This window comes from Micrasema longulum, unplaced genomic scaffold (assembly GCF_059751315.1).
Source record: "Micrasema longulum isolate JH-2025_06_02 unplaced genomic scaffold, ASM5975131v1 h1tg000423l, whole genome shotgun sequence".
NCBI lineage: Eukaryota > Metazoa > Arthropoda > Insecta > Trichoptera > Brachycentridae > Micrasema > Micrasema longulum.
Window position 1 is genome coordinate 71,806 of NW_028277623.1, and position 27,094 is coordinate 98,899.

The 27,094-nt window shown below is 31.6% G+C and overlaps 1 protein-coding gene across 1 annotated transcript in view; it reads right to left on the bottom strand.

Moving 5' to 3' along the window:
- The window catches only part of LOC148281668 (hemicentin-2-like), a gene marked incomplete at its 5' end in the record, with an annotated part of 150,352 nt that overhangs the window by 25,214 nt on the left and 98,044 nt on the right, over positions 1-27,094 (bottom strand). The window contains one exon of the mRNA XM_088226337.1: positions 13,395-13,549. Coding sequence (XP_088082463.1) covers positions 13,395-13,549 — 155 coding nt within the window. The remainder of the gene's footprint in view (positions 1-13,394; positions 13,550-27,094) is intronic.

Here is a 27,094-nt window from a genome sequence, read left to right on the forward strand (position 1 = left end):
TTGGGATTCAAAACAAGGACCACCGGAATCAAAGGAAGGAATGGCTTGACACTTGAATAAAAGAAAATGAATCCGAAACAGTCTCAGATGGGAAAGTGGGGGGACATCAAAGCATCACTAAGTATTAATTTTATAATTATATTTTATTCATGTTATGATTATAAATTGAAGTGAAAACATTTAAATTTATTTCAACAGAGAGGGAAAACATTTTTGAGAAGGGAATATGGACGTTTAGGCATTTACAGGGCTTGTGACCTGTCATTGGCTGGTTTAAGTAGCCACTTTACACACTGTGTAACATTCATCATTCTGCCCATGTATGAAGTCCACATTTCTTTAACTCATCCATCTGTTGACTTTTGTGAAGCAAAATAATATTTGATTGCATAAAAATCCACTTTTTGAAATATAAACCTTGTAAATTATAAACAAGGCAAATAATAAAGTAACCCCCCATAAAAGAAAAAAATTAAAAAGTTGCAAAACTTGTTAAAATCTTAAAATCTTTAAAACTTCTATTTTTTTAAAAAAGAATTTAAAAAAATATACGTTAATGTCATTCAAACACTTAATTTCATTGTCAAATGAAAACATAATGTAAATGGGGGCTAGATTACTTATGTCCATGCGCTCTGTGGCTGCAAGACGTGTTATAATCTAGCTCTTATCTGTTATTATTTAAATATATCATAATTGGAAATAAGGAACTAGATCCCAATCGTCCATGCGCTCTGTAGCTGCAAGACGTGCAAAGATATTTGTTTATTTTACAGCGCCCTTGAGGTGATTTTCACAAAAAATGGCGCTATATAAGTTGTCCAACTATAATAATAATAATAATGAACAGACTGTAGAACATATTCTTTTATACTGTCCAATGTTTGATAGGCCGAGATGGGAGCTGGAATGCAAAGTAAACACTCGGATTGCTGCGACTAATAACCTAGCTGAGCTGCTGAGCTCCTAAACTGTAATGATACACGAAGAGAAAACTTTTTGTACGCAATGTTATTTGTACATTGGCGGGCTTGTTGCCAAATGGCAATTTCTTCAAACCAACCAATAAAATAAAAGTTTTGTTTTTATAATTCAAGTTACAGAACATATTCAATAGAAAAAAAAGATTAAAAAGCTAAAGATATATAAAAATAGAAATAAACGTATTTGTTTATAAATTAACCTTAATCAAAACTATTAAAAAAAATTAAGAAAAAGGAAAGGAGGAGAGATCAAGGAAGATAAAGGAGATGTTTCTTCAGACGCGATTTAAACAGAAATAATGTAGTAACATCTTTGATGGTGGATGGGAGATGATTCCACAGTCGAGCCGCATGGACACTATATGAGTTAGAGAAGAAAGAGGAATTGTGGATGGGTATTAAGAGAGTGCCTTGAGAATTAGAACGAAAAGGTAAACCATGAACTGATAAGCGTTGAAATTTTTCACGCAGGTATATAGGAGCGTTAGGACTATGAAGTACATTGAACATAAGTGAGAAGGAGTGATAGTCTCTCCGCTGTCTAATTTTGAGCCTTTTCAGTTGCCTACGATAATCAGAAATGTGGTCATATTTCCTAAGACCAAAAATGTACCTTATGCATGTATTCTGAAGTCGTTCAAGTTTGTCTAGTTGCTCACAGCTTAAATCAGTCATGGAAACATCAGCGTAATCTAGAATGGGTAATAGTAATACAAGAGTGCATTTAGTATTAATGGGTAAGAATTTTTGCAACCTTCTAAGTAAGTGTAGACTGAAAAATATTTTGCGGCTTAATTCATTAGTATGACCTCGTCAGCAGAGATGTTCATCCATTTGCACTCCTAGATTTTTTACGGATTTCCTGTATTGAATATTGGTACCATTGACATTAAGAGGATTAAGTGAAGATACGTCTAGCTTACTAAGCAATCTTTGACTACCCGCAAACATAATTTGTGTTTTAGATGTGTTTATTATTTATTTATTGTTATCTACGGTGAAAAATGTTAAAATCAACTGAATATAACCTAAATATATAAATATATACTCGATAAAACCTTGCATATAACAAAAGCAAGGTACAAATAATTTGCAACTAAAAAAAATTCAAAATAAAATAATGAATCTTATACGGGTCTTAGAATCGAACCGGGGAACAAGCGACAAGCGACAAAGTCCCTTCGTGCAAGGAGCACCTATAATTCCGTTTATGGTGTAATGAAACTTTAGGCTTGAAAATGTTTCCGGAAAAACACAAATTAAGCCCTAGGGCGAGCTTAATCACCGCTGCAGCGAGCGGCCCCCTGTACGAATGTACACCGTACACCGACGCCGCACACCGTACACTGCGCCGCAACATTTTTAGTGCCTCGCATGCAATCTGCAAAACACTTTTAGCTTTTAGTACTTACAACTTTCTATCGCACAGATTTTCTGAATATTTTGTCGGCGCCAGCGCTAGTGTAATTAGCATCGCAGCTAAACCGGGAACAATAAAAATACCGAGTTTTTATGTCGGAAAAATATACACCGACGCCGATAAATTGCAATACTAGCTTCAGATACGCGGCAGTCGTAAAATAATAAAAGTACACGCTTTATTTCTCCACAATTTGTTTATTCTGGAGCGGAAAGATATTAGATAATGTTGAAATTAAACACACATTTATATTGATACCTTCCCTTACCGGTACCGGTATGGAGGTAATAAAAACCTAAGTAAGATATTGTTAGAAATTGAATATCACAACCAGAATGAGGAAGTTCAGTGGTTTTTTTAATTTTTTAAATTTCTTTGATTTGACTATTAAACTAAGTAAAAAAAATTTTCAATTTTTATATATCGTATTATCAGCGCTACGATTTTTTAAAGTTTTGTATTTCTGAAATAACTCCGCGTGTAACGTCAAAGGTTCATTTCCGCTTATTCTCATTCAGTTCTTCCCATTGGTACGCGACAAGAAGACCGGAAATCTTCCACATCTCTCAGATCATAAGTTGATTCACATGAGCCAGTGACATCATTCAAAGTAGTGCGTTTTTATTAAATTATTTTTTCCGTACATTTTCAAGAAACTTTGCCGTACAATTTGATGCTCTAATTTTTACCGCACGCAAGAAAACATTTTTTGTATCCAATTTACCGTAGAACTGAAGTTCCTCATTTTCTCATTTAAAAAATAAAGAATACAATTCTATAAAAAAAGGGTTTAATTGAAATATTTCAATAATATATTTTTTTAAAGTATTACCGAATGTATAATTTTACGTAGAAATAAAAAAAAATGTCACAAAAATTTATGTGATTTAAAAGGCTCGTATTTTTTTTCAAAAACAGACAAGTAAGATTTTGCTTCGGCTACTTTCATGTTCAATTTATTACCTTAAAATCCTTACAAAAAATTTTAGTTCACCCCAAAGTTAAGTCAAATTTTTAAATGGCGTAATCTGCCTCTCGGAAAAAAAAAATATTTACATAAAATATTTAAGTACATTTTTTAATAGAAATACTTAAAATTATTGTTTTTATTTAATTAATGTATTTTTATTTTTTATTATTGCGCGATTAAAAAAAAACGTTCGTTTTAAATTGGCAAAATTGTATGATTACCTCATTTTTCGTGCGTTTTACTCGACTACAGCCTTAAAATATGAAAGTACTTCTTTGAATAAAAAATAGTTTTTAACTACAACATTATAATAATTATTCCTAATATTTCCTTCCTTTTCTTGACTCTTATAGGTTATATTAGCCAGATTATAAACAAGCAAAAATCAAACTTAGACACCTTGCTTCATTAAAAACCTTTGAGATATGATATAAGGAAAAAAATAATTTATTAAAAAGACATAAATTAATTACGTTGTATTCATAAAACCTCCAAAGCAGAAAAATAAATCCTAGGTCTCTAAACTTTCAAATTGCGTTTTTTTTTTAAATAATGAACAAATTAAAGTTTTTAGTTCCTCTCTCCACACTTAGATTAGTATATTTGTCTCTGGGAGAATCCATAATAAGATACGGGATTACCGCTTAGGGACATTATTGTGCAACAAACATTAAATATATACAAAATGCACTTGTCGAATTGATTGCACCCAATTATGTATACAATCAGAGACATAATACTCCATTTATGTATAATGAATGAAATGTTTTACTAGTTAAGGATATTTTATGGAGCAAAATTATAATCCAACAGATGTTCAGCTCGATATATAAAAATAAATTAGAACACTAATCTAACAAGATTTACATCTGTTGATGGCCAAGTTGTACCAAATTTTAAAAATAAATATGGAAAACGTACGTTGAATGATATTGTTCAAAAAATATTTAATATGTTGCCACTTGATATGAAAACATGTCATAGTAAAAATAAAATTATATTTTTATTACGTAGTTTTTAGACAGAAAGTTACTATATTGATTTATTATTTATTTAAAACATTTTTTTTTATCTCTCATTTGAATACATTTTTGTTATTTTCTTAGGTTAACCTTTTCTTTTATTTCTTTCTTATTTTATTTACATTTTTTAGATCTTAATTTTAATAGGTACTTTTAGTTTTCTTATTATTTTTATTTTTTCTGTAGATATGAATTGAAATTTTCGATTTACTGTGTTTTATTTTTTATCTTGTTTTGATTACATCTATGAGGACACAGTATTTAAAAATGTTTTTAATTTTTTTCTTATATTTAAAATATATTTTAGTAAATTGCTATTCTTTAATTTTAATTGTATTATTTTAGGCTATTTAAACTATTTTCATCTGTTCATTATTTTAATTTATTTTATACGTATACAGTATTATGTTTGTACTCTTTTTATTTGATTATTAATTAAAAGTAATGTCTGAGCACCCGATGACAAACTATTATCGAGTAGTTTATCGGGACCAAATATATTTTAATACTTTGTTTTCTTTATAATGTATTAATATTGTATTAATGTGTATATTTTATTGAATATGTAATTTAATACATGCATAATATGTAACAGTATGGAAAAATAAACAAAAAAAAAAAAAAAAAAAATAAAATAAAGACTATGAAAAAATAAATGTTTTTGTGTTAGTGACTTTTGCCTGAACGGCGACGGTATGATCAAATAAATATGAAATATTAACATTTACACTGTAATTGTTGCCTTTTATTCAATGATCCAAAAGATATGTAAGCTTCAACATATACTCAATACAAATACCAATATGACAGCTAATTTAAAAAAATGCAAACGTTGTGACACGGAAAATTTGGTTCAGTTTTGGGGAAGGGGAAACGGGAATAAGAGAGCTGTTGGTTTTTTTCGCACAGTATTTGGGGAGGCATCTGCGAAAAAGCGACAAAAAAACAATAAACACATATCTATTAATCAAACTGCTCCTTTGTTGCAAACTATTTTAATGAGATTCCGCCGTCCAATTATTATTATTATGAATAACTTATGCAGCGTCATTTTCGTAAATAGCGCGTATTAATGGACAAACCCTGTCATTTGAGGTATCTTTGTATTATATATTCCTTTTTTTATAATTCATTCAGATTTATTGAACTACTCTTGAATCTGGGTTCCCCTACTTTAATTCAAGTGGTCTATCGACTTAGCTGTGAGCCTGGGATTTAATCGTGTATTTCAAGTATCACTGTCGTGATAACGACTTTTTTACCCTTTTATTATTCCTAGAATAGGCAGTTATTTTTTTCATTTGTAAAACTATACGAACGAATTCAACCCCATACCGTTTGCTGACCTAAGATAAAAAATATTTTTTATATCCTTCGATTGCTAAATTCATGTAAAGAAACGCATCATTTGTAGATTTGGCGTTTTACTCCAAGGGGTTAGTTACCACAGCGATTAAAAAAAAATTATCATGGATGTAGTGGTAAAAAATTATTCACATTGAATAAATTCACTCAACGATTTCAGAAAAAAAAAACTTTTGCCAAAATACTTGTTAGATAAAAACACATTAACTGATAGAATTCAATGTTTTCAATGCGGTAGCAAGGCTTTTAAGGGGAGTAAAAAAATATAATATTCTCACATCCCATAACATTTTCGAGATTTGCATTGTTTAAAGAGCCCAGAGATAATAAAATATAAGCTTCGCTGGGAAGAATTAAAATCTCTCTGTAAAATGGTTCCCTGTTGGATTAGGAAAAATACATGTCAAAGAAAATCTACTCTTAGGTTAGCATTTGATTCAGGCAGAGGAAAACTTGTCGAAACCTGGCGCTGCCAAAACACTAGGTTCGGAGATCGGGCTTTTGCCGTTGCCGGCCCCTCTGTCTGGAACCAATTGCCTTTACACTTGCGAATCATCGACAGTTCCAGTCAGTTCAGATCTCAACTAAAATCTCACCTTTTTCGTTTATCATACCCTCAATTTTGATATCTGAGATTTGTAATGTTATCTTGGTTAAAATGTATGTTTACGTATACAATTGTAAAGCGCTCTTGAGGTAGTTTTTCACAAAAATGGCGCTATTCAAATCAACAAAATATTATGATTATTTTTATTAAAAATATTATAATACACATTACGAAAACAGTGCACAAACACACCACGATCCATCCCACCCTCTTACACATTTACCTACACACCCTCTCACCCTAATACACTCACATAATACAGTTTTGTGTCTGAAATATAATGGAACCCTGGGCCTGTATTACATTAAGAAGTAAACACAGCTATCTTCAATTGTCTGTAAAATAAAATTTGATGTTGTGTACGAAAAAATATATATTACTATGAAGATTCAAAGCATTATAATCGGTAACCTGTAATTAAACACATAAAAAAAACTTACGAAAAATAATAGAAAATTAGATTTCATTTTATTGAACATTGGCGATAACTTTCTATTCTAAAAGGTGTCTAGGACTACATTAATCACGAAAAAGGAAATCGAGAGGAGATAAGTACGCTCCGTAGTGCAGTGGTTGTCGTGCTCGCCTATCATGTTTGAAGTTTTTGGTTCGATTTCTGATAGGGTGGATCTGATCAATTGGTTTTAAGGGTGGTTCTTAATTGTATAATTTTATTGTTCTTGAACTGCCACCTTAAATGTGATCACCTGAAGTGTAAGACTGAACATCATACTTGTATTTTTTTTTTACAAAATTTAAAAAAAGTAATAATGTCTGTTATATCTTGTCAATAATTTTTGACAGTTCGCTAATGACCCTGCTGGGAGAAACCTAATCACACTGAGCTCGTTTGGCGTTCGGTTTTGGGAGCGGTGCGGTTTCGAAGTGATTCGGTCGACCAATTTGCCAGCGGTTTTGTCGTCTGACTTTACCGACTAAATCCTCGGAAGTCGACTGACCCGAAAGGGTCGACAGAAAGGTTTCGACTATTCAGGGAAAAGCGTCCGGGAAGAAAAGCATTCCGGGAAATGGAAGCGGATTTTGTAGAAAAGATATTCATAGGAAAAACAACGCTTATGTGAAATATTTCATAGCTGAACTTGACATAGGGGAATGTATTCATGAAATATTGTAATAAAATTAAATAAAAATTTATTTCGATGCGCACCGGTGAGTTTATTTAAAAATAGTTTCGAGAGATGTTTTGATCTACTTTTTATTAGTTAGGGAACTTACAGTTGATGTCATAAATTGTAAAAGTATAAATGAAACAATTTATGTGAAGCAATTGAACTTTTTCATACTTTAAAATACTGTTATTCTTTCTTTTTTCACTGCTGCTTTTATATTTTTTAACTAATATAAATTACTTTTGGAATTGCCTTTAAAAAATATTTGTTGCTTTTCTCACCAAAAAATGTTATTAATTTTTAAAGATGTATTTAAAATGAACTTAAATTTATTGTCTTTAATAGTTGCTTCTCATCTCTTCTTTTTTTAATCCCTTAAAATATATATGTTAATATATTTTTCCACAATCTTTTCTTTTTTTTGCATTTAAGAAAAAAAAATTATCGTATTTATTTTCATTCTTACTTTTCAACTACTTTTAGTAAGTTTTTTTTTCATTTTAATATTATTTCCGTTTATGTAAATACTAATTAGAAGCTGCCAACATATTTTTTTTTAACTTTGATTTTAATTTTTAAACTACTTTCATATTTGTTTTTTTCCCTTACAATACTAATAAACTTGAAAAGTAAAAATAGATAATTTATAACCTTAGCATGTAATATAATACGGGCACGCATCGTGCAATCGTTATTGTCATAAGGTCCCGTACGTGCGAGTTCGCACAAATTAATGCGGCCGCGCGCGGCGATGCGATGGGGGCAATCATTGTTCGGCGGAGATAGCCGGCAGTCTATCTCAGTGACAATGTTTCGTAACAATATCCTATCCTACAAATCGCTGTTAACACGTGGATAATGGGCGAGTAATGGGACAGAACAATCTTGGATTGTCCAAGTGCAAATGGCATTTAAATTCAATTATCTCCATGAAATTTGTATATAGGGGACCAAATAGCAGTACAGTATTCAAGTTGGGGGTGTATGTACACTGTCTTATTTTTGCTTATTTTTTAAATAAATTTGTAAAAACCATTTTAAAAATAAAATAAAATAATTTCAAGTTATCTTCGAAAAAAATCCTGTTATGATTCATATTATCTTATTTTTTTCTCACCATTCCAAGACCATTTTTTTTTAATTATATATTTTACATATACAGTGACCTTATCTTGCAACCAGTCGAAGTAAAACTAAAAGTAAAAGTGGTTTATTGGTAAACATATTATACGAGTATATAAAACGTATATTGTCCTATTCGCCCAAACCAATATTGAATCACTTGCTCTACAAACGTACAGTTTATGTTATACTTTTGTTCTTTTTTTGTGCGTTTTATAATATAAATAATAAAGGTATACAGAATTTAAATATAAACATAAAGACGTAGTGTTTAAAAGTGTCTGAATATTTTGTAATTTCTCTCTGTAAACAGTATTCTTTGTATATTCTCACATGTAAAAAATATAATAAAAAATAGTTAAGTGTCCTTGGCACGGGTAACCCCACTGAGGTCACATAATATTTGTTATTTATTATTGTTTATAATGTGAAAAAAGGTGAAGAAATATAATGAATGGTATATAATATCACAATTATTCAACAGTAGCTTTTTTACAACCTACCTTTTTTGTGCAACTAGCCCCAAATGTTGTATTTACTATTTTTTATATTTTTATTTATATGTGAATATGTAATGTGTTACGATTACTAACAAGTTTTGAATAATGAAAAAAATAATTACTTTTTTGAAAGTAGGCGTAATATTCAAAGTGATATTTGGATTATTTTATTATTTTTTTGTATTTATTATCTGAATAATAAACTAGGAACAATATTTTGAGTTTGTCCAAATTTTTGTAGACAAGGACTGGATTCAACTCCCTGGGGAGCTGTTTATATTAACATATTACAACAGAGATGAAGAACATTTAAGAGAAGGTAATATAGAAGTCTATGCATCTACAGGGCTTATGACCTGTAAACGGCTGGTTTAAGTGGCCACTTTACACACTGTGTAACATTCACTATTCTGCCTATATTTGAACATCTATATTCCTTCAATTCTTTCATCTGTTGATGTTTGTGAAGTTAAAGAGCTGAAACCTTTATTTATGATTTATTTTTAAACATCAACAGATGGAAGAATTGAAGGAATATAGATGTTCAAATATAGGCAGAATGGTGAATGTTACGCAATGTGTAAAGTGGCCACTTAAACCAGTTATTGACAGGTCATAAGCCCTGTAGATGCCTAGACTTCTATATTACCTTCTCTTAAATGTTCTTCATACAACAGTAATATGTTAATAAATTAAGAGTTAAAATGCAAGTTAATGTTAATAAAAAAGTTAGCTACCAAGTAATAAAACAAAAAACCAGCGTTGAAGGTGTTAGTCTAGAATAAGCCTTCAAAAACGTAATTTTTCAGTGAAAGATTTCTGTTTTTTACCGCTAACGAGTAAAATTTCCATAAATTAAAATTCCTAATGTGTTTTCAGTCCTTGATTATGCACCACAAGGGTGGAATTCCGGAAGTAATAGAATTTCGGTATATTCAAATTTCGCCATTTTAAACCTTTACGTATATTGATTTTATTGCAGTGAATTATTCTAAAATTACAGTTTAAAAACATCGATATATGTGGTGCAGTATTCCTGTTATTATGATTATTTCATAATACGCTACAAACAAAATTTTGTGTTTGTCCAAATGTTTGAAGACATGAACTGGATTTTATCTCCCAGGGAGTTATCAAGAAATATGATGGAAATAAATAATAGCATTCTTATCGATAAAACAATAATATACCTATATATAAATTACCGTTCAATACTTATCACGTTGAAAGTAATATTTAAATGTATTTCTTGAAAAGAATTATGACTTTTTGAAATATTACGTATTATTAAAATAACAATATCTTAAAAACGCATTTTGAAAAACAACTTAAATCACTCATACTTAAATTTCACAGCCTTTATGACGTAAAAAATTCTTAACCCTTAAAGCGTTTCTGTCCGTTTTTTTATTGATTAATATAATTACATAATTGATACATGTTTTTTTTAACTTACACTGTTACATTTTTTTAGTAATTTGAAGTTATATAACTTCGGCTGTACATGAGAAAAAAATAAAATTATATGAAATAAAAAGAAAATTAGAAAATAAAAATGCAGTAATTGAACGCGCCACTTGCTCTTTAGCAGATGAATGCTCGGATTGCTGGTTCGCGGGATGCGTTATCCTTTATTTGCTTTGCACTGAACCCTAAATACAATGACTGCAATTACCTACCTTATTCTGGGATCTGGTACTTTTATTGTATAGCACTTCTTTCATGGCAGTCAGGATCAGATCCGATCTTGTAATCAGGAAAGAGGGGCACTTGACGAATACACAATATAGTGGATTTAATAATTATTGATCGCAAAATATATTCTTTGCGATCGCGATGAAAATATAAAAAGCACATGTACGCACGATCAGTTCAGTTGTTATTCTAGCCCGGGGCAAATATTGGTACCCACGGTAGGCAAATGCAACATCTTAACGAAGGCCCCGTAGGTAGTAAATAAATTTGAACGCCTCATCCTAGTGAATGTGCTATGTATTTGGGTGTGTACACATATAGTCAACGTGGCGTAACCAGTAATTCTAATTAAAATGGAAAGCTGTTTTTATCCGGGTTCAAAAAATTTCTGTAAATTTACTTTGAATTTATTTACTGATGTATTAGTTTTAATAGTTTTTAGTTCATTCCCTAATGATATCTCCCTAAATTATTGTATTTATTTATTCCTTTGAAAACAAAATTATTTTGACCATGACTTGTGTGGAATTAAGGAACTTTGATATTATTTTGGTATCTGATCTTGTTTATCTCAAATTTGTTATTTTTTTCTTTTTAGCAAATTTGTATAATATAATTTATTTTGTAAATAGTGTCTACTGTATTGACTTAAAATAGTTATATTTTGAGGGTTTCTTTAAAATTACTTTGATAAGTAATCTTTGTACTATTTTAAGAGGGTATAATATGCACTCAACGTATGCACCTAACAACCATGCATCCATCAACACCATATTGTAATAAAGGTTTTACAATTGAGTAATATGCAATTTTAAAATTATTGCTTAATCTAATAAATATGTATGTTCATTTTCTAATATGTTTAACTAGTTCACTAATATGTTCCTTCCATTTTAAGGTTTGGTCTATGTTTTAAGAGGCAATTGAAAAATCTATAGTTATTCGAACTAAAGTCTGTTCATTATTAAAAGAATTTCCAAATAAACAAACCAGCCGCGTTATATCTGACGGAGAATAGCCTTTTTCACACATATCATCTTAATCTAAACGGCACGGTAAAATTATAGTGGACTGACATTTATTTAATTCGTTGGTACCTATTTAAATTTGATAATATTTATATTTTTCGTATTTTTTTATAATACTCCATAATTAATGACTTTAATGAAAATATCAATAAAAACGCCTCGGTTAATATATTATTTTAAAAAAAGAAATAAAGGCGTTCTTATAATTTACCCAAATATTTCAATTTTGGTGACCATTATCAAGGAGTTGTAAATAACGCACTATTAAAAAATGGAAATTGAGTTGGGGATCTCTGAACCGTGAGTCCACAACACTAGCAACGGGATTAAAACCCGATTCAAACAATATAATAAAACTTAACAAAAGAGATTTTAATGATGGTTTTATCAAAATCATTATTTAAATTTAGCGAGTGAGTATCTGTGAGTTCAGGTAAAAATCTGCAAGAGGAAATGGTCGGTTTAATGGTCTACTGGTTATTGCGTTTACCAGGCATTAAATAAATAAATAATTATAAAACAATAAATATCGATCCACCATATTGTATTTTATCATGCCGTGTAGATTTTTACCGTGGTGTGAAATGGGCCAATGGGTGGTTTGCACGTGCACAGCGGTCCAGTCTCCGTGAATGTACGGTAGATGTAACGTTGTGGCTAAAGTGATAAATAAAAACGATAATACAACCAAATGTTTTTCCCACACACAAGACAAAGTGATGTCGCGTAGCCCGCAACTGTCAGTTTGAATATTGACAAGTTACAGTGACGGCTCGAGTAATTTGGTAATTTAAACAATAGGGAAATGTGAAATGGTTGCGATTTGCATTATTATTGAATAAAGGTAAGTTTATTTGACATGTTTGTAGTTTACTTCATCTATTTATAAGTTTCTTCTTGTAAAAAAAAAAGAAAAATACCGGAAGTCATTTTTATGCGATACTGAACATTTCTGTGAATATTTTTTTTTTTATTTGTCCTAAAAAAACGGACCTTGCCGATAATACATATGTGAAGCATATAATTATTTGTATACATACTAATAAGATATTATTGCTTTAAAAAATATTAATATATCCAGAAATGTCGTTTAAAAGGACTATGAAAAAATTCCATAGTAAAATATATAAAAAAAACTCTTTTGGCATGTACTGTAAGTTCAATTGATCAGAAAAAATGAGGGTTAAAAACCAAACCGGTCTGACGATGTAAAGCGAGTGATGAAACCGGCTTTTGAGTCAATGTCCCTGAGTGAAATAATGTTGGTCTTGCACAATATATAATATATTGGGTTAAACAGAAAATAATAAGCTACTCCTTCGGTCGACATTCTTGATTTCAGCGCGTGTGTGTTATCGATCTAAGGACGTTGTACCCACAGGTCTTTCAAAGTAAGTGGATTAAATTGTCAACCTGTCATTCAGTATTTTTATATATTTTTTAATTACAACGAACTTCCACCAAGAAATTTCACAAACTAATTATAACATTAATGAATAAATAAATAAATAAATGCATGAATAAACAAGTAAACAGATAAATGAATAAGTACCTCTTGTTTGTAGTAACCGGCCGGAAGTGGCACTCCCTGTAGAAGCCAGTGGAGGTGTGCGGGGGGGCGCGCTCCCCTCGCTCTGCACACGACCACTTCCTTCCGGCCAGCGCGGAGTGGTTCGCGGGTCTCTATTTCGACGGATATTGGCGCCACTGGAAAACGTAAAACTTCTGGTCAAACACGTATTTTGTATTAGGACATTTGATAGAAATATATGATTCCGAATCAAGAATCTAGATTCGTGCATGGTATGTTGCTAGTTAACGTCCCTTTCCCCCTTATGAATACCGAATGCGGCTTCTCGCTACTACCCTTGGCCCTGTTATAAGTCCTCTTGGATATACACACAGATCAGGTGGCTTCCAAAAAAAAATTCTAAGCTTGTAAAAAGTTTTGTAATCATTTGGGGAATTGATCGTGTCTAATCAATTTAATCCCTGTCCCTTTTCCTTGTTCCAATAAAGTATATATTTTGGCTCTTAACGCTAAACCCCGAGAAATGGACCGTCCTGCACATTGGCCCAAGAAATCCGAAAATAATACATACTGTGGATGGAAATCAAGTGCAAGTAATAACGTCACAAAACGATCTCGGAGTTGTGATTACTTGTAATCTTAAATGGGAATCACATATTATCGAAATTGTCAAACTTACTAATTCCCTCTTAGACTTGTGTAGATGTGTAAGACTTGTTTCTCAAAATTTATAAAAAATATGTTCGTCCACTCCTGGAGTATGCCTACCAAATCTGGAGTCCCTATTTTAAAAAAGACACAGAGTTGTTGGAGAAAGTCCAGAGAAGAGCAACTAAAATTGTAGTTTCTCTAAGAAATAAATCATATGAGGACCGCTTAAGGGAGCTCGGGTTAAGTTCACTGGAAGAGCGGAGGCAGCGTGGTGATTTGATTGAAACGTTCAAAATCTTAACTGAGCAATATAAAGTACCCAAGTTGAAATCAATGTTCACTATGAATGAAAACCGCCATCTCAGAGGTCATTCATTGAAACTAAACACTACCTCCTTCTCATCCAATCCCAGGAAGAACTTCCTGACAAACCGAGTTGTGGAGAAATGGAATGGCCTTCCCGAGAATGTGATTGGTGCTAGTTCAGTTAATGTAACAATTCTTTCATCTGTTGATGTTTGTGAAGTTAAAGAGCTTAAACTTTTATTTTCAGATTCATTTCATCATCAGATTATTTTCAGATCAAGATTTTCAGGCGTTGCCTAGTCTCGTATGTAGGTGAAATAATTCAATTAGATGAATCTCACCCGCATAAATAAAAGTTTCAGCTCTTTAACTTCACAAACATCGACAGATGAAAGAATTAAAGAAATATAGATGTTTAAATACGGGAAAAATGGTAAATGTTACACAGTGTGTAAAGTGGCCACTTAAACCAGCCGTTTACAGGTCATAAGCCCTGTAGATGCCTAGACTTCTATATTACCATCTCTTAAATATTCTTCATCTCTGTTGTAATATGTTAATATGTACAGCTCCCCAGGGAGTTGAATCCAGTCCTTGTCTACAAAAATTTGGACAAACCCAAAATTTTGTTGAATGTTTTGAGTGTTTGCAGACAGGGGGAAAATCCAGCTTGTCTGGAAACATTTTGACATACTTAAAGCATTGATAAAATTAGACATATCATTTTGACATACTCAAAGCATTGTGTCGTATTGTAAACTCGAAACAAGATCTGGACTTTTTTTAGTGTAAGTCTTTATAGATTTAAAAATTCACTAAGATCGACCGGATCTTGTCTTATGGTAGTAATTTTTTTTTGTCCTAGCTTTAATTTTATTTAATTGTTTTTTATTTTATTAGTGCTTGTATTTATGAAAATAAATTGTATTTACCATTGTTAGAATGGACTGCATAAGTCCTTCAAATAAATAAATATCTACCCACGAATTGAAATGCCGTCTATTATGTAGATGTTAAAGAGATATTAAATTATACGTCATTGGTTCAAAATGTTAAAGAGATATTAAATTATACGTCATTGGTTTAAAATGATATTATTGACTACGTTTGACGAGTGCCTTCCTTAATCAGAAATGGAAATAATTTTGATACGCGTATTAAGAAGATTACATGGAATCCCATCAAATTTGAGGAGTTCGTTAGGATGACTGGTCTATTAATTTCCGCTAAAATAATAGCACAACCTTATCAATACATCACCCTATAAAGTAATGTAATTCCGCTTTTATCATGATTGTTTACATTTACTCAAGTTACCTGGAATATATACGAAGGAATATTGTGCGGTGGATTTGAAACACTTTATTTCTAGTGGATTATTATAATACTGCACCAGCTAAAGTGGAAAAACATGTTTTATGAATTCTATAGTGCTATAAAGTAACAAATATTGAAGGAAAGTATTGTAGTTAGAGAGAAATAATACATTCAAGTGTTGAAAAATCTACTAAGCAATTTACAAACTAATGAGCGTAAGGAACAAGTATTTTAACTTATTTATTTCAGAAAAAAATAATTAATTACGAGTACATATAAGACAGACAGACCAGTGTAGTTTCAAAATATTAATCATATTAAATAAACAAATTACTGTAGGACGTCATTCCCCATTATGTACACACGAATTGTTTTTTCTTTTACGCAATGGGAAACGTTAATGCAAATATATGTATTAATTTTATACAAAAAGATTGTATTTAGTAGTCATATTGTAAACTTATATTTATTGACCTGAATAAAATAATTTATTTTTTTTAAATCAGTTATTAGGGCAAACATAAGTATATTCTTATGTGTGCTCTAGTAAAAATAATATTATAAAAAACATAAATCTCATTTGTAAATACTTAAACACACGTGTACTAAGTTTGAATTTTGATATGCTATGAATAAATCTTTGCTTAAATTATTACTATACCATTTGATTCAAATTTACAATGGTTTATCTATTTTTCTAATTTTAAATTTGTAGCTCATTATTTTATATATTAATTTAATTTCCCGTTGAATATTAATTATAAAAATGAGAAAACTAACAAAAAGGATAAAAAAATAACAAGTTGAATGTGATTTTTCTTAAACCTGGGTGTTACGTGTTGTAATTCACTTCTGTAAATGGGCCTCCTTGGCTTCAGTTATGAACGTATACCTAACTTCTGTTCTATCTGTATCTTCCTCGTAATGTTCTACCTTCTTGTCATCTCGACATAATATGATCAAAACGAACCAAAGGATGACCGCAAAAATTAGTCCGCGTTCCTTACTTCATTGACATTTAAAATAGTTCTCATTTATATTTTAAATAGGCTTCTGTGATAGAAATAGCCCACTTCAAAGCGATTACAAACTCCACTAAATCCCAATTCAAGCAAAAAATGCTTGCTTGAACATGGTTTTTAAAAGACTTTTGATACTTGCATGCTTAACGATCGTCTTTATTTATCTACCGAGTGACTACAAAGCCGGCTGCTTTAACGTCTTGATACGTACACTCCGGAAGATAGTAAAACAGATGGAAAAAATTTAATAACCAATTATATTTTTATAGTAGCAACATTCTTACGCCTAGATACTCCTTAATGTTGACATTTTTTTTGCATCTAGCCACTCGTTTCGTTGTCAGCATTTAATTCGACTTAAAAATTTACTAATTTCTCGCTTATATTTTGAATAAGCTTTTAAGAAAAAACGTGCCAACCTCAAAACGATAAAAATTTGAATTAAATCGCAATTCAAGGAAAAATTGCTAAGTGGAATAAAATCTTTCTCACTTTTAATGCGTGGATAAACGTATCGAGGGGTTCTAGACCCGTCGGTATAAACCGATATAATTACATCAAAACTTGATGGTGGGGGGATCGGTAGTGTATCTAAGTAGTCGGTCGGCATACTTTTATCTTCAACTATAACGTCATACTGAAGCATTCATTTCAGTGCGTAGATATGTGTTCCGTGACATACGCTTCCCCTTGTTTCATATCGATGTACCTATCCCAAACTTGAAGGTGGGGGGGTTGGTAGTGTATCTTCGTAATCGCTAGAGAGAATTTATCTTCAACTTTATCGTCAAGGTGAAGGTATGACGTCTTGATATTCTTATCATAATCGAGGCCCTGTCCTGTTGTGGTGCAAAAAAAAACAAAAATAAAGATGACTAAAATAAAATAAATAAATTAATGCCTCTCTTGTAATATTACGATTAACGTCATTGGTCCTTATAGATCCGAGCCACAGAATAAATAATTGCATTTAATTAAAACTGCAGCGTTTATTAATGGCTTGACACGCGTCACTCAAATTGCAATATAATTGATAGTATGTATGCAGTTTGTTGCATGTTTTCCGCTTTTTTGACGTAGGTATTACCACAATTATGTATGGACGAGGTCGACGTTCAAGGCGCGCAGAAGGAATGCGGTAATGTGTTTTGACGTTGCCCGGTTGAGTTTCGATAAAAATTGGCGACTGAATATTCGAGAATATAATATATTCGTGAAACGCGACCAGCTAATTTTCATCTAAACTTAACTGAACAGCGTCACATAACACTTCCGCATTCTTTTCGTGCACCTTGGATGTAGACCCCAACTACAGGTTCTGGTGAAAATGTAAATTATCTACCCAATTATTTCAATTTTGAGGTCATTTTCAACGAGTTGTAAATACCTTACTATTAGATAATAGAAATCAAGTTTTAGTTAAGTGAAGTTCGAACCTCGGACTTCCGTTCCGTGAGTTTGAATTATTCTCTTAATTTCCTCTTCTGTAAATTTGATTTAACATGAAAAGAATTACACACCTAAACATTTTTTTTATTAAACTTTATTGTCGGCTTCGTGGCGTAGGGGTCAGTGCATTTGCCTACCATTCAAGAGGTCTCGGGTTCGATTCCCGACATGGTTGACATGACACATTTATTTAAAAAGGCGTTTTTATACTAGAATATTTCATAGTCCCTGGACTGCCCCCTGATCATCTTACCTTCAAGTAACAAAAATGATCAAAATACGCTGCGATTGATTTACCAAAGTAGTGCCCTTTGCACCATAAGGTGGGGAAAGGGAATGATGATGATAAAGTTTATTGCAACAGAGAGGGAAAACATTTTTGAGAGGGGAATATTATTGAGGTTTGGGCATTAACAGGGCTTACGACGTGTCATTGGCTGGTTTAAGTGGCCACTTTAAATAGTGTGTAACATTCACTATTCTGCCTATGTTTGAACAAACACACATATTTCTTCCATTTATTTAACCTTTTTTATGCGGGTGAGATTCATATATCTGAATTATTTCATTTACATACTAGGAAACGCCTGAAAATATTTTTCAGTTTTCATAATTCTAGATTTTAAGAAATACGGATGTTCAAACATAGACAGAATGATGAATGTTACACAGTGTGTAAAGTGGCCACTTAAACCATCCAATGACAGGTCATAATCCCTGCAAATCTCCTTTAAAATGTTTTCCACTCTGTTGTTTTCTCTGGAATATATAGATAAAACTTGTTTTAAGGCATTTTTTAATTTGCACAACAACAGGCCAGGAAGCTTATTACAGTGGTCTATTACGGCAAAGAACACCCAGGCTTAATATAAAACATATAATATTTTTTTGTGTTCTCATTAGGAATCGTACTCGGAGCCTTCCGTGTGCGAGTCAAGCATCTTAACCACTACACCACATACCAGGTATAAATGGTGTACAAAACAAGACAAATGAACAAGAAAAAAAAATGAACAACTTTACCTATGAATACTAAACAATAATATACATTCTCAATTAAAAAATATATGTTGGCAGATTTAACTTAGATTTATATAATTTATCTTTATACCAATTTAAAGTGTTTTACTTGTTTCACTGTTTATGCTATGATACATCACCTCTATTACTTCAATACTTTTTATATTTAAACCCTTTATTTATTGTTAATTTGCTCCATACCTTTGTTATAATTTCTTTTTTAATTTTTCTTTATTATTTCCTTATTTTCTGCTGATTTTATTTCATGTATATATATTTTTTATACTGTGTTCAGGTGTTATGTTTCATTATAATTGTTTTTCAATATTATTGTATACATTGTCAAAGGTGTAAGCCGTCGAAATAAATTAATTAATATTGAATAACATACCTAGTGATTTAAATAATATTGTTGACAGTACTTGATAGAATTGGTGAAGATCATCACTCTTTATTCACCAAATCAAAATGATGTGTTTATTGGATCGGTCAGATTTTGCGCCACTAAAACTTTCTTTATACTTTTTTTATATGAACGGTAGAGAGCATGAACCCCACCGATTACAAGAATATCTTGATAAAATTGTAGAATTATTTATTTGTCTCTTTCTAAATCAATCATAAGATACATTATAACTTCCTGGGGGTTATCAAGTGAAACAGATATGAATTTTATTCAAACTTTGCTAAATTCTATGATCAAATTGCTACTACATAAAGATGTATACCGCCAGAGACACAATATTTCCATTTCATCGACGTATAAATCTGTAAATAAATTATCAGTTAGGACTCTACTTTCGTACAACTTAATTTGTCAGCATGCGTCGCACTCCGAGTGTAAACACAAGTTGGTACATGATAACAACACCAGGTTAACTAGTATGGCTATACTAAAGCTAGCTGTTCATATATATTGCAATTAATATGACAAAAGGGCACTGCAATACAGTTTACCTAAAAAAATTTACATGTTACCAAAAAATATTTAAAATACTGAGTTAAATACAGGAGTGAGACGTATGCTCAAATTTTGGTTAATCGAAAAAAGTTTTTTGTATTAGCGATAGTTTTTAATTTTTAATAATGTTATAAACTATGGTATTATATGTAATGTTTTTAAAGTAAAAATATTATTAATGTAGGTTAAGTATGAAAAATCGAAGCAGTTTATAAGAACCTGCTGACAAGTTGTATACATACAACTTGTCAGCAGGACTTTAATTTTAAGACTACTATCGAGCCTTACTTATAAACTTGGTAAAAAGTTACGCCTAGACATAGTAGTAGAATACGGATAGGAATACCATTCTTATTATGATGGTATTCCCATTCTTATTCTACCCCTTTGCCTAGGAGTAACTTTATACCAAGTTTATAAGTAAGGCTCATCATATTATAAGGTTCAGTTGAAAAGAGTTGATTAAAATATAAAAAAAATGGAGAAAAAGATGTAGCTGCTTGCAGTAAACCGATTCCGGGAAGCCGAACGTAGATTTTATACTTTAGTGGATGTTCAATACGATAGTAGATACATAAAGGAAGGTTCTTGGTTCCCGTGAACTATTTGCCAGAAGAGAATTTATTGCTCTTTATTGTCTCGCAATACAGATCCGTGTGTGAAGATTAAAATGAGATTCCTGGACGAGTGTTTTCATTTCGATGGCTACAAGTAAAATAAAATAAAAGTCTTGAAATCGGAAGTATGTCCGCTTCGTGTTGTAAAAGATTGTTTGCCTACCATGATTCCTGGTTAGGCGGACTAAAAATATTAGTCTAAAGGGTGGTTTTACGTTGCAATCATCATCCCCTTTCTAAACATAAACCTAAACCAAACGCAGTGTACTTCGATCATGTCGAACGAAGGTATTTATTTAACTTTTTGTACATCATGTTATTTACTAAATGTTATTAAATATTTTTATAACCACTTACCGACTTTTTTATATCTACCGGTTTCGAGATTTCGGTCTACCTTTATACGATGTTCCACTGTAATGGTCACCCTATAAAATCTATTAAGCTTATCCCCTCCCTCCATCCTCTCTACTTTTTCCATTAATTCTCAAACAAGAGAATATTTTCATAATTTAATCAGTACATGTTTGTCCTAATCAGTGCATGTGCTTATTAAAATGCATGTCGTGTTGGTTTTATATTTTTGTGCAACAACTATGGTGAAGGTGTATAGTGGGTTTTGCATGTTGGTTTAATTGGTGTCCTGACGAAGAGACGGGTACGTCTCAAAACCGGTAGACATAGAAAAGTCGGTAAGTGGTTATTTACAAATATTTAATAACATTTAGTAAAATGTTTGACCACAAAGTTAATGCTTTAAATATTAATAATAATATTATTTGTAGGCTTATTGCCAAATGGCAATTTCTTCCAACCAACCAATAATTAGAGAGGTATGGTTGAGACTGGATTATATGAAATATAAAAAAAATACGATTATTATTTATTGACTACGAAAAATTTCAAACAATCTTTGTTTTTATTAATATTAACAATAATCCATTTTTCTGAATTTTTAGCCGGATGAACACTCAAAATATTGTTAAATTAACTAATTGATACAAGAAGAAGGATTAACATTTGAAAATTGTTTTGAGGCGTTGCCTAGTAGGTGAATCGGTTCAGCCGGATGAATCTCACCCACATGATAAAGATATCAGCTCTTTAACTTCACAAAAGTCAACAGATGGAAGAGTTGAGAAAATGTGGATGTTTAAAATAGGCAAAATGGTTAATGTTACACAGTGTGTAAAGTGGCCACTTAAACCAGCCATTGACAGGTCATAGCCATGTAAATGCTTAGACTTCCATATTATCTTCTCAAAAATGTTTTCACTCTGTTGCAAAAAATTAAGATCTTAATAACTCCTTAGAGAGGAAATCCAGCTAGTCTGCAAACATTTGGACATACTCAAAACATTGTTGAAATCCATATACTTCACTTTATTTGGACTGGTGCACCTGAAGTGCAAGACTAATCATCTTGTTTTCCACGCAATAGAAAAAATATTGAAAAATGTAGTAAAGCAGTGTTCTATGCACCGCTGTGTGCAAATAGGAAAATAGTGATGGTTCACCAAATGCTGTACTAACTTTCATATTATAATATTGGAAGAATTGGTGATTTATTCATCGAAATTCAATTTCCCGCATCAAATGGGGCATAGGGCACTGCTTTGGAAAACCCAATACATTGTATTTCGATCGTCTGTCATATCACAAAGCTAAGGTAATCAGTCCTACGCTTCAGGAACAAGTTCTAAAACTATGAAATATTTAAGTTTTAACAACATTCAAAATCAATATTACACGTCCGCCTTGCCAGGAACCAAACGCAAGACCTCAAAAAAGATAGGCGAATACGTCAACCAATACCATACGATGCGGGCTTATCTCCGCTTGATTTTTTAATTCAGGATTTTTACCTGAGAGCAACCATCGAGTCAAAAACACTTGTCCAGTGTTCTGCTTCTTTTTCACTCACGGACCTGTATCCTTCATCTGCGTGGACACAAGAAGTGGGATTTGATATTCACTTAAAAGAACTAAACAATCCAAGGGCCTATGCACCACCGGGCACGGATAGGGGGTTGTTATTGAATTTTCTCGAAACCGCCCCTAGCTTGTGGTTAGCACACTGCTGTTCATATCACGTGACGTGCGTTCCTTCCTTCGTACATTTTCGCGACAGTATAATTTGCCCTAGCATCCTGCGTTATTAAGCCGCGGTGTTTCCACCCTTTCCACCCCTCTTTATCCACCCTCATAGTAAAAAAGTTAATATCAACTCAATAAAGGCACGTGTTATTACATAACGCAAGTGAAGGAAGATTGCACGTGAAATTGTGTACATTATTCAGTCATTTAAACCGATAAAATTTAATATTAAATACCCCATCGTGCAAAAACGACATATTCGAGTTACAGTAGTGAGCACTGAAATCTTTCCAGACTGAAAATATCAGTTTTTTTAAATAACTATTTTTTGGTTTTTGACCAAAATTTTTTTTTTCATAATTTTATAGTTAATTTGTAGATTTTCGATTTTTTCACCCAAAAATGAAAAATGCTCATATAATTTTAAAAATAACATATTTATTAAAATGAAATTGCCAATCTTAAATATTTTTTTTTATCATTACGCTTATTTTGGGGCTCACTTCGAAAAATACGAAACAATCGAAAAAAACGAAGGTGTCACAATTTACATTCTTCTTTTGCAGTTTCCCAAAAGCTGATTTTTTGAGTTGACTCGTTTTTGTCCTAAAGTAAATAGTTTGAAAAAAAATAATAAACTTTTTATGAAATCCAAATAGGTAAACGATTAAATAAAGAATTTGGAAATACTCGAAAAGTGTAAACAAATTAAAGAAAAAAATAATGAAAAATTATATGTATGTGACATCTGTACCTCAGAGGCAGACGGATGCAAATCCAGAATTTGATGAAATAACATTTCGATTTTCGTATCAAGTTTATGATCATGTCCATTGATTTTGAAAAAATGAAGTCTTATAATGAAAGAACCAATGTATTAAGATATTGAAAACTTAATGCTACAAATGATTAGAAATCACTAAGAGAAAGTAGACTCTTTAGGCTCTTGTTGAACATTTGACGTTTGGATTTGCATCCGTCTGCCTCTAAGGTACAGACATATCAAGATGGAAATAAAAATCGAAAAAGGATCGGATTAAAACTGTATCTGCCATAAATGATTAATTCAACGAAGTTATGCAGTTAGCAGGTAGTCCACAATTAAAAAAAATAATATTGGTGTTATCGGGTGCCGTAAAGTAAATTCCATGTTCTGCCAAAAATAGCCATACCACTTTCATACAAAAAACTGTATCAATTACCTTCTGAAAATAGTGTCGATCACAAAAAAAGCATTTCTATATTTGCAGAAAACTTCCACAACCCTAGAAAAGTCTTATGTTACTTTAAATCATTAAAACTAGTCAAAGTCAAAAACATTCCATTTGTTGTGTAGATTTGATTATTCATTACATTCATAAAAGTGCTATTATCTAAGCTTCACCTTTCTATGGCTGGCTGCTTTCTGCATAACTTCGTTCAATTCTTGTTCTGTCCATGCTATGTCGAAGAATAGTCTGGTACTCTTTGACACTGGACGTTTGAATTTTTCTTGAATATTTATTTGAATATGCTTGCATAAAACAGCACTCAAACTTTAAGACCTGATCCAAGAAACAAAAATACGTCAATTTTATAGTTCAAATACCAGAAAATATCACATCATGTACATAATAAATACATTCTTGCCTTATTGGAAATGGAAAATGCCGTAATAAATAAACATGAATGAATAAATGTTTATATCAAAGACAAAAATAATTTATTTTTATAGATTTTGTCGAATCAACGTTACGATAGAGAAACTTTTCAAAAATAAAATGTGTCTGATCTGATAAAACCTTAAAGTCGTAGAAGAAAGGTACCTAGCTCTAGAGAAACTTATATGTAAAAATTACCGCTATAAAGAGCTAGTGCCTATCATATACATACATATTATACCGTTTAGCTTTTAATATGTCCATATTTTAAAACCACGAATTTGAAAAAAATACCCGTTTTTGTTTTTTGTACATTTAAACAAATAAACTATTTTTCTGTATGTACAGCTGAATTCCAATTATTCAAATTCCGACTATCCAAATCACTAATTATATTCGCTTTTAGAATTTCATAAAAATAAAAATAAGATGGAAACCTACTGCGATTCGCAAAATAACGACTTGAGAGGTGAGCGACTTGAAAACGGATGGTGACAGTCAAACAGCTTACTTTGACAGAGATGTTCAGCAAGCAATTACTTCCATTTGTAGTACAATACGTACATACTGTACTAATGTACAGCACTTTTATCTACGCTGAACATGTCAAAGCGTTGCCTTTTCATTTAATTAACTAAAAGCTTATTTTTCATTTCCAATCATTCATTTTCATTTTCAACATACATACAGTAATTAATTAATATATACCCTTTCGGGAAAAATCTAATTTTCTGAATTTTTGATTATGCAAATGGAGTCCGGTCCCAATTGATTCAGATACTTGGAGTTTAACTGTATTTGATTTATTAAACCATTAAAAAATACTATTATAAGATTTTTGTAATATCCGGGGCTAAGTGCATTTCCTCTATTTTTTTATATATTTTTTTACGAATTTTGAATCTCATGCTTTGTTGACTCTGAACTGGTTGACGCGTAAAAGGATAATCTCTGATGAGATAAAATGATCCAGAAACGCGGCAATTAGAGAACTAATGCAGTACCCTGTGCACTACTGGATTCGAAAAAGAAAATGATGATAATGCAAATTTGACCACATAACCGAGTATCGCACGCAACTACACTGGTTCAGTATCAGGCACAGAAGAAACATTCACATTCTATCACTTCTTCACGATATTTTAAATAATCCCACTTCACCTGTTTATCTGAGAGAGCTCTTCCAACCTCTTTCACAACACGGAGTATCTCTTCGTTCTAGTAACGAGAGAACCCTTTTAATACCCTGTCATCGCTCTAATTTTTTTGCCTCCTCTTTCGCATTAGTAGCCGCTCGATTGTGGAATACTCTACCCACTAATGTTAGAGACGCCCCTTCTTTATTTACATTTTAGTCAAGATTGAAATGTCAGTATCTAAATATTTAAATTGTTCCTTCATAGTGAAATGTTATTTTTTTATATTCGTAGAATAGTGTTAATATTATACATATTTTTATTTTGTTAATCTTTGTTTTTTTAATTTTTGTATAAAATTGTAAGATTCAAATATGTCCATGTACTTGTAATTTACTCAAACCGAACGGTTTGGGTAGATAGGAAGAAATTGCCTTAAGACAATATGCCCGCTAATTTATGTATATATATTGTATATGTATATAAAGTGTTAAATAAAAAGAAATAAATAATGATTGTATATCTGCAAAATTATTCATTATTAATTCCTTTTTGCACCTAACGGTGTAAATGACACTGAATTGGAACACAAACGCAGCGTACCTTGATTATTTTTATTACAAAAAAGTATGGTGATCAGTGTTACCCTTCAAGTGCCAGTCTAGGGACAGAGAAATATTGGAGTGTGAAAACACGTTTATAAGTAAATATTTTATATCAACCATGCGGAGAATGAATCCCGAAACCTCTTGCTTGGTAGGCCAACGCGCTGACCTTCAGACCCCGAGGCGAACAGATTCTGCACAATGAAATAACTTAAAAATACACAATGAGTTTTTCTGGGTTGTAATGCCGCCTGTCGTTCGTACTCTTTCCTTACGTTTCTGATTTCATTACAGCATCCATTATCATATCGATGCTGAAGTACACAACCCTGATGATGGACACTGTAATGCGATCTGAAACGTCGGGAAGAAGTGCGAACGACATACAGCATAATAACCCAGAAAAACTCGGTGTGCAATTAAATAACCTTGAAATATTTTACTGTCCCTGGAATAGCCCTTTAAGCGTAATACTGATTATCTTACCCTAATGTAAAAAAAAGTACGCTGCATTTGATATACCAATACAGTGCTTTATGCATCATTAGGCGTGGAAAGGAGAATGAATGGATGATTGGTTTAATATGCTTTCCCATAAAATTAACTTAACTGATAACAAACAATATAAGCTTATACGTGTACGCTTTTTTCTTATTGTTTTTTTGCATTGTATTTACTTATTTATTTATTTATTTTGTTGTTTAACGCCCAAAAAGTATTTACAAAAAATAAATACATGCTAACATACTAAATGATAACATACTAAATAATAAACACAGAATATACAGAAAGCATATGTGAAATTAGTTAGAAAGGATATAATAAAAAGTTTTACAAAGTAAAAAAAAAAAAACAATAACAACAAAGGTATGCAAGAAAAAACAGTAAGCATATAAACAA